Source organism: Aquila chrysaetos, chromosome 26 (genome assembly GCF_900496995.4).
Source record: "Aquila chrysaetos chrysaetos chromosome 26, bAquChr1.4, whole genome shotgun sequence".
Classification (NCBI taxonomy): domain Eukaryota; kingdom Metazoa; phylum Chordata; class Aves; order Accipitriformes; family Accipitridae; genus Aquila; species Aquila chrysaetos.
In genome coordinates this window covers 9,423,442-9,437,195 of record NC_044029.1, presented here as the reverse complement: position 1 = coordinate 9,437,195, position 13,754 = coordinate 9,423,442, and the positions used below count along the sequence as shown (strand labels likewise).

The window sequence follows — 13,754 nt, the reverse complement described above, 5'->3', positions numbered from 1 at the left end:
CCTATTTCATGCAGATTTCCATGATATTTCACTGTTTTGCTGTTGCAACTTATTTTTTAATTTGGTTGTCATTGCTAATGTTATTATTATTATTATAGCACTAGCAAAAGGAAAAAAAAGGGGAATTTCTTAGAGGAAGCAGAAATACTGGTCTCTCTGAGAATTAATATGATCTTGTCAGCATGAAGGAAGACAGCTTAGATCCTAGTTCACAAAATCAAACAACTTTACCTCTACGAATCAGTGAGTAATTCTGAAGGAGGCACCTGGCTAAAACATTCTTCTCTACCCCACTTTCTCCACTTTCGATAAAGTAAGGTCACTTGTTCATGCATGCATTCAGCTAACTCGATTTCCTTCCTTAGATAACACCAGCTTATGCTCGACTGCTAACAACAGCAACTGTGTGGGTGTTTTGAAACGCACCAAAGTTTACATTTCTGAGGCTCATTAAGTCACATCTTTGGATGTAATTTATGTTGTTCAAAATTATGCACAATATGTTATGACATTTATTTGATGGTATCTCAGCATAAGAACTGGCAAAAAATTAATAAATCCCACTTGATTATTCCTAGAGTAACATTTACTATCCAGTTACCTCATTCTAATAAAAAATCCCAGCAGCTTTCAGGGGGTTGGCCTTTCTCTTCTCAGATGCTTTGAGGAAGTTGGCACAAATATTTTCTACAAGCTCCAGCAAATGAACCCAGTTTATAGAAATTGAAGTGTCTAATCTAATCTGTTGAGGGATCTGCACCACATGCATTACCCTGACATTTAAGGTCTCATAGTCAGTGACCGGTTAACCAAATCCGTCACTGTGACAGACATGTATTTCTACGTGCTGTGCCACAACTTAATCTTTCAGGCGCAGTTTAGGTGAAGTATATTGTAGCACAGTGACTCAGAGTCTATAGTGTTTTTAATGAAGAGATTTTCAGACGGGTATTAAACCAGATTATTTTTGATTGCCATATTTGCAATAAAGCATGTGAATTTGCCTACTAGGCTATACACAATAGGTCAGCTGCTAGACTGCATAACGCTAGTTATCTTTACAATTACTGTTATTATTATGTGTGGTTACAGCCCTCCACCTCTTCTCTTTTCCCTGATACCAGAGTCTGTGACAATGACTTTCTGGAAGTGAAGGTTATTTTGGAAATGGCTGCTTAGTGACACTTCTGAACTTCTAAATTACCTCTTTTGATACCTTGCGATTACCGTACGTCACGCTGTAAATCTGCTATGAGTCAGAATGTTATCTGACATCTCCAGGTAATATAGTAAAGTATAAATGTTGTTCATAACTCCGGTGCATTTATTGCTTTTAACTAACCGAGGAACAGAAGGAATTCCCCTATCACGCTTCGATTTCTACCCTCTTGTTTTCTTCTGCGGTGTTGTTTGCCTAACAAGGACAATAATTTTTATGTCGAACTCGTCTCCAGCTTTCTGCACTGGCTCTTTCCACCTGCTGCCCCCAGCTTGGCGGGCGTGCAGGGTCCCAGAGCTGACCGGTGGGCTGGTACAGGCACACGCTGCCGTCTCCTTCTTTCTGCAAACCAGGTTTTCTCCATCAGAGAAAGCTCCTGCCGTTGGGAGGACGCTTATCCTTTGTTTATACAGAGAAACGTTTCTGCAAGATGCAGGCTTGGTAGACCCTTGTGAGTGGAGCTAAATCCCCTTGGAGAGGCTGGCGGAGCCCTGACGGTACCTCCAGCCACCCTGGAGCCCTGGGCACGGCCAGCGGAGTAGGCGCTCTCCGCACAGCCTACACATTTCATCCCACCCTCGCTTGACATTTGGTTTTATTAGCCAGCATTGGGCTTTGTTAAACTTTTCCCCTGGAGGATTTGGTTTGTTTCTAAAGCTTTTCTGCCAGCCCTCATCTACCCCAGCCAGTAGTCCTGCCTCTTTGAAGAAAAAATCCATGCGCTTTTGATGGAGAACAAGAGACTTCTGCCACCGTGACTCAGCAGCAATTATACTGCTTTTTATGCAGAGATTATTAGGAGGTTCCAGAAAAGGAGCTGTGCAAACCCGGTGCGTAAGCCGAGCGATCCCGCTGCAGCAAGAAGGACTAAGTCAGGATGATTGGGATCTTGGCAGTAGGTCCAGAAACACATGGAGAATTGGCGTCCGAAAGTAAGGATCACAGTTCTTCTGACAAAGCGTACCAACTCTTTAAAATCGAGGTTGCTACGTTCTGTGCTTCAGACCAAAAAGTTTAACGCCAGATCAATGTGATCTGCTAATGGGTTCAAGAAGGCCCCTCAAAGCTTTAATATTCCGAACAAAACGCACCCTCCCCCCAGGTCTGCAATTACTGCCACTGATGGTGATAACACAGCCCCTGAACCTAAGCAAAAGCAGCTGAGGCATTTGTGAGACTTGGGGCAGACTTTACGGGAGCACTTTAGGCATTGCTTGAAAGAGGTCTTAATGCACTTAATATATTTTGAGGTTGCAAAGAACAGCATTAAATAATCACATAGGGGAGAAAGAAAACTTGTTAAAAGCTCCCCAGTTTATTAGACACAGTTTGATGTACAGACTCCCATTCTTCTGGGACAGCGTGATGTGCCACTTGATGGAAATCATGAGGAAACAGTTCTATAAAGGGCTGGCTAACAGAAAAAGGAGGCAACATTTTTAAAACCCTCTTAAAAAAGGAAACAATCCCTTTCCATAACTACATGCCTCTATATCCCACGAATTATTGAAGGTGGTTTCGGTGCATTATTTCCCACTGCTGGATTTCCTGCCCGGGCCATTTATTTGTCCCACTCACACCGCGTGGCTCGGGCTAAGCCCACCTCACCTCTCGCAGGCAGCACCCCCGAGGGAACCCCAGTTTGCAGGGCTCCTTGCTTTGGGGAGTGTGTGTTTCCAGCCCCCCCCCCCCCGCCAAGTTTCAGGGGTTTACTTTGGTTTTGCTTAACTGGGAGCTGAGCGAAGAGCTGAGCGAAGAGCTCCCCGTGGATGTCTCTGTGCTGACAGCGAGGGGAATACCCGGCTCAGGGCGAGTGGGAGCGTGGACCCCCCTGCTCTGGCATCCCACCCGCCATGGTACGGGCCCGCTCCTTCCTACTGATGAGCTTCCATCTGACCTAGGCTGGGCGGTGGGGTAAAAGGGAGAAAAGGGGGGGGCAAGGGGAACAGGGAAAAGCAAGATGGGAAGGGGGAGGAAAGGGGAACAGAGCGAAGGGGATGAGCAAACGAGAGGAAAAGAAACGAAAAAGAAAGAAAAAGACCCTAAAAGGAGAAAAAGCGACGGCGAGCAGAAGAAAAAAGAAAGGCAGGAGGAGGAGGACGGCGAGAGGAGAAAAGGGGAAGGAAAAAAGAACAACCTCGGGGACGAGGGTCGTGCCGAGCTAGCGGCAGCAGCGGGCGAGCCCAGCCCGCGGCGGAGCCCGAACGCTCCGGGTACCGCGTACCGTGTACCGCGTACCGCGTACCGGGTACCGCGTACCGGGTACCGGGCAGCGGGTACCGGGCAGCGGCGCCCGGGGCGCGGGGCGGGGTCGCGGGGCGGGGCGGGCGCGGAGGGGCGGGGCGCGGGGCGGTCCCGCACGCAGGCGCGGTGGGAGCCCGGGGCGCCCCACGCGGGCGCTCCCAGAGCCTCGGCGGCGGCGCCCGGCTCGGCAGCCGGGGGAGCGCGGGCCGGGGCCGGAGCCGCGGCAGCGCCCAGGCGCCGCGGGAGGAGGGCGGCAGCCGCCTCGCCCCGCTTTGCTCGCCCGCCCCGCTGCCATGGGGTAGGGGGCGGCGGAGGTTGGGTTGGGTTGGGGTTGGGGTTGGGGTGGGGGGGGACAGGACACGCACCGCCGTCAGGCTGCGGCCGCCGGCGGAGCGCGGAGCGGCGCCCCGCGGTGCCGGGGGGCAGCCGCGGCGGGGCTGGCGTGGGAGGCCGGCCGGGGGGGGCTGCCCCGCTACGAGCTCGGCGGCGGAGGAGGCCGGCGGAGGAGGAGGAGGAGGAGGAGGAGGAGAGATGATCGCGGAGTTGTTGAGCAGCGCCCTGGGGCTCGCCCTGTACCTCAACACCCTGGGCGCCGACTTCTGCTACGATGACAGGTAGGACGGGGAGCCGGCGGGGCCGGGCGGGGGGGTCGCACACCTGCCGGGAGCGGTCCCGGCGGCTCCTCGGGCACCGGGTGGCCGCGGCGTCGCCCGCCGTTGCCGGGGCTTTGACAAGCCTGCCGGGCGGGCTCGGTGTCCCCGTCCCCCCCCCCCCCCGAGCCTTTCCCGGTGAGAAGCGACCCGCCGCCTGAACTTGGCGTGGCCCGGGGGGGCTGATCCCACGGGCGGGCCCGGCCGCCTCCCGTGTCCCCCGCTCCGCGGGAAGTTGCCGTTCGCCGTCGGGCTCCTCCGGGCGGCCGCGGGCACCGGAGCCCCGCCGGTGGGGAGGGCGGCAGCCGGGCCGGGCTCCCTACCTGCTCCTCTCCCGAACGTAGCTGCCTTCCGAAAGGCGCTGCTAGCAGTCGGGGAGAATTCCCACCCGTGCCTTTTTTTTTTTTCTTTTTTTTTTCCGGTGGCTCGAGCCGATCGCGATTAAAACGGACGCATAATTAAAACGCGTCGGGGAGAACAGCACGCCTGGCTAAACTTACTAACCGTCCTGGGGCGTTTTCACGCTCCGTTGGCGTTTAAACCATCCAAAAAAGCGAGCGCGGGTTGACTTTGACAGCTTTTCAGCAGCAGCCTCCCTCCTCCGGGGCGAGCGACCGGCTGCCGGCGGCTCCGCTCGCTCCGCCGAGGCGGACGGGGCCGTTCGCCTTCACCGAGGTGGGAGCGACCGGGCATCCCCCCGCTCGGGAGGGGATGGGGATATGGAGGGGGGGTGTGGGTGCCCCCGTCTGCGTGGGGCTCTGCTGGGTGGCTGGGGTTGGCCGCACCGACCCTGCGAGTGGGGTTTGCGCCTCGGGAGGGGGTCGTGCGGGAGGAGGAGGGCGAAGGGGAGAAGGCGGTGGGGTGGGGGTAAGGGATGCGCCGGAGGAGAAAAATGTCGCCGGATGAGCTGAACTTGCCGGCGCGTTGGTGGGATGCGAAAGGATCAGTTTAGGTCCTTGGGAAATAACCTGCCTGTCCTGGAGTCGATTAGTTACTAAACTTGGGATTTTCTTCCCTTACGCCGTATTACGGTGCACCTGCCGCGTTTAAGGATCTGTCACCGCTTCCAGAATAAACCTCCCTGTTTTCCAGGGTTGCTACTATTAAACCCGTTATACTTGAAGTAAATGCCAAGCGTTAGTCCTGGTCCAGGTCTCCGGCTGGGAACGGTGTCGGCTGCAGAGTGTGGCGATTCAGGCGTCAGGTCATTTACATGCACACGAAGCCTTGTGAAGCAAATAAGTGTTTTTAGGTTTCTGCGAGCCTTCCGATTATCTACAAGGATTTTTCTTAAATCTATTTTAACGTTTCAAAACTTCATTCACAAGCGATAAAAGAAAAAAAAACCCTGCTGTTACTCCAAAAGGCAAGGTCTGAGTCAGATCAATAGAAAGTGATGAATATTTTGACACGCTGACACTATTTTAAACCCGCTTGTTATAGTTAAGAACGGCAGGAGTTGTGGAATATTTACATAACCCTAAGTAGCATATGTTGCAATATTTAGGTGAAGCTGGGTTGTTTAAGGACATGCTTATAACCCTGTCCTGCAGGCCGGTTCAAATTGGCTAGGCATAGAAAGCAATTTGAAGTACTACCTGGTGTTATTGATGTGGAGGTCAAGGTTACTCTTGATCTTGCATGAGTGTGCTTTAATGCAGTTAGAAAACTGTGGTATTTGAGTGTCGTCACAGAAAGAGTGGAAAAGATAATGACACGCTGTCTTTGCCGGTACTAATCCCAGCCTATTTAAAAGGTGTTCTAAAATACTGCTTTCTTTATGTGTTTACCTCCTAACTAAATAAAGTACTTCTCATCGTTGTAGCTGAGATTTAGGCATTGGCTAGAGTGTTCTGAGAGCCTGTTAATGGCATTTCTGTACGCAGGTTCATCTAATGAGGGTGTTTTTCAACGACCAGCACTGGAAGGGGCAAGGCAGCAATGTTTGTTGCACGCTAGTAATTGTTGAACTAGAAAGGGTTATCTATTCAAAGAGGCAGGCTCTCAGACCCGAAGTGTTCTTCTAACTGTAATCACAGAATCTTGCTGCCCCGCAGGAGCCGGCTTGAAACGTAGCACTAGAAAAGGAGGTCGATGCTGGAGCTGCAGGACACAGCCCTCCATGGGGGAGATGGATCGTGCTACTAACTTTAAGTGAATCAAGATTGTGCATTTAAGCTGGGAACCTGCAATGTTTTGTTTCAGGAGGGCAGCATATTGCCATAGCTTTCTCTGCTCCCTTTGCCATTATATTGAAATTACATCAGACTGTTCTTTTTTTAATATAGTGATCAAGCTTACTATGTAAAGGGTGTCTGTAATTGCTTTCTGTATTTTTTTTATGTAGGTTGGGTAAGATTAAGTGGCATCGTAAAAACTTCTTATAGCAAAATCAATTTCCCAATGGTAGAACTTAATATTTTAGCAGCAGCACGGCACCAAACCAAAGACTGTATGGACAGTGATATAGCAAACTTGCTTGTAGTCTGGGCTTTATGACTCTATATCAAAGGATTCAAGATTTTATTTCCCACCCTTCACCCAATTAAACTGAAATTGAATGAATTTAAAGCCTGAGGAAGTTGAGTAAGCAAATGTATACATTCTTACTTTTCATCATTAGCCTGCCTAACTTATTGTTTCTTTCAGGCTAGACAGATATGTGGCACGCACGTAATCAGTGCAAACGTGTGATCTTCTTTGATCAATCGACTTATTGATTACTTTGAATGAAAGTGACAGCCTCTAAACCTGAGACCCAGTGTAAAGAAGAAACAGTGCTTTTTTTTTCTTTTTTTTTTCTTGTAGACCCAGAAAACACAAGCTTTTGCCACCTTGTTCCCTGCTACTGTAACTCTCACGGACAGCTGTGATATTTCCTAGTTACATGTGTAGATTATTAGGGGGAAATTCTCCTCCCCAACTCAAAACCTCCTTGTTCCTCTAGGAACAAATACATTTTTTTCCCCTCTTTTTGCTTATTTGTTTTATTTCAGGCTGGATGCAGCATGCAGCAAACCAAAAGAAGAGATGAATGTGGGAAGAGGGGGGAGATAGTTAGATGTTGGTCTAATGCCACAGTGAACTCACGTTGGTTGTTAATAAAGGTTTATTTATTGCTGAGCAAAATCATCTTGGAACTGATAACAAGGAGTAGGGAGAAATGCCATTTCCATTCCTGCAGATGTACTGAAGATCTTGCTTGTTGTACTGGGTTAAATCCAGTTTCTTGCCAGATGAAGGGGAGCTAATCTCTGCACATGCAGTTCGTGTTTCATGCTGATATCTACCAGCATCACAGGAGGGAAACCCATTGCTGCAATTAGGCTTTACACAGCTGCGTAATTTTTTTTCCCCTGCCATTTAAGACCCCCAAAAGTAGGCAATTTGACCTGGGGGTGCCTTGCATTGAAGTTGTAGTCCTTCATGTGACCTGTGCTAAATAAGACAGGTCCCTGTCAGTTTGTAGCTGGGGTGTGGAAGATTTACTGCTCTGCGTATCTGAGGTCACGCGTTGCTACAGCCAACGTGTCAAAAGCAACTCATCCATTGAGGTGTTCCTTTCTTCTCCCAAATGTCGGAAGAAAGGCATATTTTATGGAGAGTGTTAGTAGGACTCTTTAACCTTTAGTGATGTATTTTCTGTGTGGCACACTGACAAAATTGGTGCTCTGCAAAACATGGACGGATTTGTCCGTCTCCGTGTAGGACTCTTCCGTGAGATTTGGTAGCACCGACTAACTTTCTCTAGCTTGTGCTGCATTTTATTTAGCAGGCCTGAATGGGGCAGCCTTGCCGATGGTAGAAAATATCCAACAGCTTTGTTCCAAAGTCGCAGGGCAATATTGCAAACCGCATTGAAGAAATCCTGATAAATGCCTTCACCCTGTAGCGTCAGACTTGCATCATGTAAAAATAGGCCGAGCCCATACACATTCGACAGTACCTCTGTTGGGTCTGCCACATGAGATTTAATCTAGCAAGTGACCCAAATACGTGCACTAGAAGAACAAGTGTAAGTACACTGGGGAAAATTGCTTGCCATCTGTCTCCTTGTTGTGTGTGTATATCTGATTATTAATTTACATCTGTGATTTTTATGGCCCCTTTTTGTCATCTACTCTCAATTTTTCAGCTCCAAGTGCACCTCTCCAGTAGCTTTCAGTAGCTCCAGTTTGCAGGTGGCTGCAATCTTCTGAATTCCAGCAGCGAGGCTGGTGGTGGGGAAAAGTGGGGAGATGGGGACTTGTACGCTTTCTCTGTAGTGTTTTCCCTTTGTCCCTCCTGTTGCGTCTTCTGTGGGCTAATTTCAAGCCACCATAAAGATAATTTGTATATGAAACAGGGACTTTAACACGTTGATAAAGAACAATATAACCTGGAGAAGATGCCTGAGTAACTGAAGCTATGTAGTTTTCAGGTACTGTAGTTGAGTACCAACCAAGTGAATCAGTAACTGATTATCTAATGGGATGAACCTGGCACGATAATGATCTATTAATACGATACCAGTTCCATTTTTAAATGCTGAACATCATCTAAAAATATATTTGGCTTTTGATTTAAAAAGAGTTTCTGCATAAAAAGTTGTGTTGAATGAAACACTGATCAAAATGTGAAATCTTAGTTTCATCGAAATAGTGGTGGCGGGTTTTTTTTTTTTTTTTCCAGTGGAGATGCTGTAGTATAGAGATTTTTGGAAGCAAAAAAGAAATTATGTCCCTGCAGGCTTTATTTTAAGATTCTTGTTGCATATATAACACTAACATAAACCATGTCACTTCTGGTAGCTGGTTCAGAGAATAAATTCATGACTGTTAGCAGACGGAGAGTCTCCCTGAGTCACTGACGGGATGCGCCTCATCTGCAGGAAGTTCTTCCAGCACACAATGGAGTTACAAATTCAAATGATCCACTTTCTCCAGCATCTCCCATATGTATTCCAGCTGCACTTCTGAATCCTTTAAGTTTGCCAGAGTGAAAGTCGCTCGAAAGGCTCAGAAGTCTCTCATCTCAATTTGTTAACCATCTGATAGCTGCAAGAGTGCTGAATTAGGGCTCCTCTGCCTCCCTCGTCTGGAAGTTTGCCCTTCCCTCGTTGTTGGCTGCTAGGGTTTTTTTTTCTTTTCTTTTTTCTGTGAAGTTGACTGAAGCAGACTTTGCTGTTTGTTTATGGAATTTCTTTCTTTAGCTGAAATATTTGATGCTGAAGCTGTAGATGCAAGCCTGCTGGCAACCTGTGGTGAAAGTTGCTCCAAATCTACAGTTGGAGAAACAGACTAAATCTGAAGACAAAGATGCTTATTCTTACTGTTACTTATGTAAAAGTGAGTCTGTTTGTTGGGCCAGTGTTTTAGGTTAGATTTTTTTCATTTTTATTTCTAAATATTTTACAGGCTTTACACAGCTTTTGGGTTAACTGTCTGTCTTTGAAAAAGAAACCTTTTTAAGCTGTCCATGTCCCTCAATGTTTTTTTCCCCCCCTAATTTTTGTCCAAAATGGTTGTTTGAAAAATGGAAGCATTTTATCTGGAGACCCGAACCTTATGCTCAAAGTTCTTTGTTCTCCGACATTTTGACGCTCAGGTTTTTAAATTAATTTTGGAATGTCTCTTGATTGTGGAAGCCTATTGTTTGCCTTTGAGGCTTGACAACCTTTGAACTCCCCATGCTTTCCTGCTTGGGGTGACTAATCAGATAAACTCTCCTTATCTTCCTTTTAAAGTGGGAGCTTGTTCTGCGGGCAGGTTATTTAAGTCAGGGTGGCAGTAGGATTTCATTTTGCTTCTTCTAGATCAGGTTCTTCGGTCATATTCCCGCAGTGTCCGGATAGTCCTCTAGACTTGAGATATTTGTGTTATTGCTCGCACAGGCGGTCCCTCCCCAGTAAGAGGGAGAGGGTGTAAATCCTGTAATTTCTTTCCCAGTTTCACCCTCCGCAGAACTCTGTACTAAACCATTTTTCCCCAAAGGTCAGCCCATTGCTGAATGAAACTTGAAGAGCCAGAGGAAATTGGTTTTTGGAATTGCACCCTAAATATTACTTAACGTGTCGACTGTACTGCTCAGTTTGCTACTTCAGGACAGTTGAAATATCTTGTGGATCTGCGAATGGTTCGTAACGGGCATCTCCAAAGGCAGCCGTGCGCGCTTTGGCTCTCTCTTTGGAGGATGCTTCAGCCTAGCACAGGGTTGCTGTTCCTATATGACAGTTCTTTGTGAAACAAAGAAACGTGCTGATCGCTGGGGCAGCAGCGAAGGATCAAGTAATCTGTCAATCTCTTTCGCTTCGAGGAAAAAGAAAACCAGTAAATCAGACCGTTTGAAGCCGATGAAACTTGGCCACCCAGCCTCCGTAGCCGGGGATGGCTAGTCGATGTGCTCCGATGCTCTGCCACCCCAGCCTTTCCTGGCCTTGTTAAGCTTCAAGAGGGAGAAAAAGTAAAAGTGGCTTCCTTGAATACTAATCCTTGCGTTCCCTAGGACACTGTGAATTGCTCTGTTAGCCTTCGTTGTCCTATTGGCTTCACGAGGAGGTTTCTCAAGAACAGTGGGAGGTTTCAATTGGAGGTGAATGATGCTCACTTACTGTCTTCATATCCCTCCTTTCCTTCTTCTCTTCATCTTTTTAATTGCTGTTTGTTTTATTGGAAATATTGTGTTTTCAGCAGAAGCTGTTTTGTCTTTTATATCTTAATTATTTTGATCCCCCCCCCCCCCCCCCCCAGTGGTTTATTCAAATGGCCCATATTCGTGCTCCAAAAAACTGTTAAAAATCAGAGTAACCTCTAAAGACACATGCAGGTGTATATACCATCACTCTAGTAAATAGAAGAGCGGATTTTTGTGGTGCGCCTAAAACTTGAGACCTTTTTTGGCATCCGTCTTCCAGCAGAGAGCTGGACAGGCTTCCCATTAGTCCGCCACAAAGGTTTCTTAATTTATTTGCAGGGGTCACTGTTGACTGCCTCGGAGCACTTCCTTCTCTCCGGGAGTTAAGCACGTTGGCCTCAGCAGTGCTCCCGGTCCCAGCTGGCCCGGGAAGCCAGAGACTGACAGGTAATTGAACGAGGATTTTCCACATGATGGTACAAACCATTAGCGCTAGACGGCTGGACCGGTCTGTGGCATCCCCTATTATTCACCAGCCTTTCAGCAGACCCAAAAAACCCACCCTGACCTCTGACTCGTGGTTCAAGGGAGGACAGGTTTTTCTGAATTTAGCGTCCCGTTTCCAGGATTGGTTTTTCTGAACTTAGCATTACTCTAGGCTATTTTGCTAATGAGAGGATTGTGTGATTTTTAACTCCTACGTGTTTTAGTCAGCTAGTCCAGTATTAGTTCAGAGGAACAACACGGTAATTGGTAGCAGAACTGTTGCTGTAAAGTCTCTGCCAGTGCCTGGATGCTATTTTCATCCAGCTTGGTAATTTGTGTACTTAAATCCTAAAAAAGGACTTGAACTCTTGAAACAGGGTCACGATTCGGTGACCAAAATTGTCATGGAAACAAACCCGCTCAGCAGCAGCCTAAACCGTTCCTAGATCTCTGTCCTGCCTTCCTTTCCCACCTCCGTGGCTTTTTACATATAACAGTTAATAACTGGTGCTGGGCCCAGGAACTGGGCTCCAGTGTGCCACTTTCCCTTCATCGCTGCGGAGCGACCTGCACCCTTCTGGTGGGAAACCAGTCTTTGAACCCTCTCAAATACTTAATTAAAAGATAGATACGCCGCAAGTGTTTGTTTGGAGTCCTGACTTAGAGATACCATTTCATTTCTGTAGGGAGCGTTTCCAATTGCTTGGGTGTGTGCTCTGAGTAAGTGCGACTTTAGTTTTTAATTGCTTTTCTGTGAATTTTCTCTCCCTCTGATGCAAGGGAATGTAGCTCAGAGTTGGATGGCTTTGTGAATCAGACACTTTTCTTTAGTCGGCAGTGCCCGGCTGATGAGTGCGTAGGCTCCCGATGTCGTGGTGCATCAGGAGTGCCTTTCCAGCACCTAGCCTCCAACTCCTATGTGGGAATATTTCTCAGTTGATGCTGTTTAAAATAGCTCTTAGGTTTTGCTCAGTAGCTATTGAAGCTGGTAATGGTTATTTACTTTGGTATTAAAAACCCCAGCACGTACGAGTTCCAGTGTATGAGTAAAGCACTAAGAAATACTCTTCCACTGAAAATAGCCTCCTTAAGTTGGTGTTTGCGGTGGTTTTAAGGTGACAGAATTACTTAGTGGGGAAAAAAATCCTTGAGGCACTGGCTGTTGTCCATTATAAAGATCCTTAACAGTTACCACCAGTACCAGGAAAATAAATCCGTCTGTACATAGGGGTCAGCCAAGCCCCTTATTGTGGAGTACCACAGTTACCAACCAAGCCCCAAAATCCACCCAACCAGCACCAAACTGTTTAGTTTTATCAAAGAGCCCCTTGATACAGCTTTGTCCAGATTCCAACAGGAGATGGAGGACTTCGCGAGGACACAAGCACCAGTGTAAAAAGCATCGGTGTGCTGAGGTTGCCTAGAGAGGAGAAGGTAGGCGGAGGGGGTCTGCCCCGTCGTCATTTAAACTCTAAATATTCAGTGTGTGGCTGGTCTCTGTTTCGGACCTGCGCGTCTCAGGGTGATTCCTGTGCCTGCCTTCCAGCCCGGGGTGTTTCCCCGAGGTGTGTTTTGGAACGCTCAGAGGTCAGGCTGCTGTCTGTGCTGTAAGTGAGGACTTGAGTTGTCCAGTTGAGGTTCTTTATATATCCATGTCTATACATTTGACAGGCGTTTAGTAGTCACTCTGAAAGACGCAGTTCGCTGGATTATGAAGTAATAGGTCAACGTCTTGGGGGCAGCATGGGGAGAATCAGAACTCCTAATCTAGAATAATTTTATTTTCTTCAAATGACTGATTTGTTCCAGGTCTCTAACATGAAACCTTGAAGTGGGAGCTCATTCTGAAAATCAGCCACTCTAGGACTTTGACTTTAGTGTTTTCGAGTCTTTTGTGTGTGTGTGGTTTGATTTCATCACTTCCAGCGTGTGTTTTCGATGGTGGGCCTTTGAGAAGGCACAGGAGGATCTCGCTGCCCAGTGTGCAAAGCAGCACATTAAGCGATACACTGAAAAATCTGCTTTTTAAAGCACACGATGCCTGTGCCTTCATAGGCTGTTTAGTACCGTGTCGTTTCTCTTCTGCAGGCTGATCTGTTGGTGCTTTTAGCCTTTATGCGATATCGTAGCAGTACGGTAACATAGGCGTGTTCTTGATTTCATTTTACAGCCTGACAAGGTTCCTGGGTTGGGATCAGTTATATTTGGCTGGCTCCTTTGTTTGAGTGGACTTGCAGTGGGCTACTTTGAGAAGGGGATTAGGTCCGGTTGGAAATTCAGATGAGGTGCCTGCAGTCACCTCTGGCCATTCGAGCAGCTTTCCTAACCCCCAAAACCACCGAGGGTTTTTCTTACTGAGGTGGAAGGAGCCCACACTGCCTCGAGTGTGACTCTGTGGGTGGAAGAATCCACTTGTAGCTGTTGTTCTGTAGGTTACAAGCCTTCTGCTATAAACTCTTTTTTCATGCTTCATACGCCTTTTAAGAATAGATTTTTTTTCTTTTCAAATAAAAATATATTTGAAGGAACACTGTGCCTTGTCA

General features: G+C 47.6%; 1 protein-coding gene across 1 annotated transcript in view; it reads left to right on the top strand.

Moving 5' to 3' along the window:
* The first annotated feature begins 3,665 nt into the window (after positions 1–3,665).
* Positions 3,666–13,754, top strand: part of TMTC2 (transmembrane O-mannosyltransferase targeting cadherins 2) — a 256,843-nt gene continuing 246,754 nt past the window's right edge. The window contains exon 1 of the mRNA XM_030002975.2: positions 3,666–4,077. Coding sequence (XP_029858835.1) covers positions 3,995–4,077 — 83 coding nt within the window. The 5' untranslated portion in view covers positions 3,666–3,994. The remainder of the gene's footprint in view (positions 4,078–13,754) is intronic.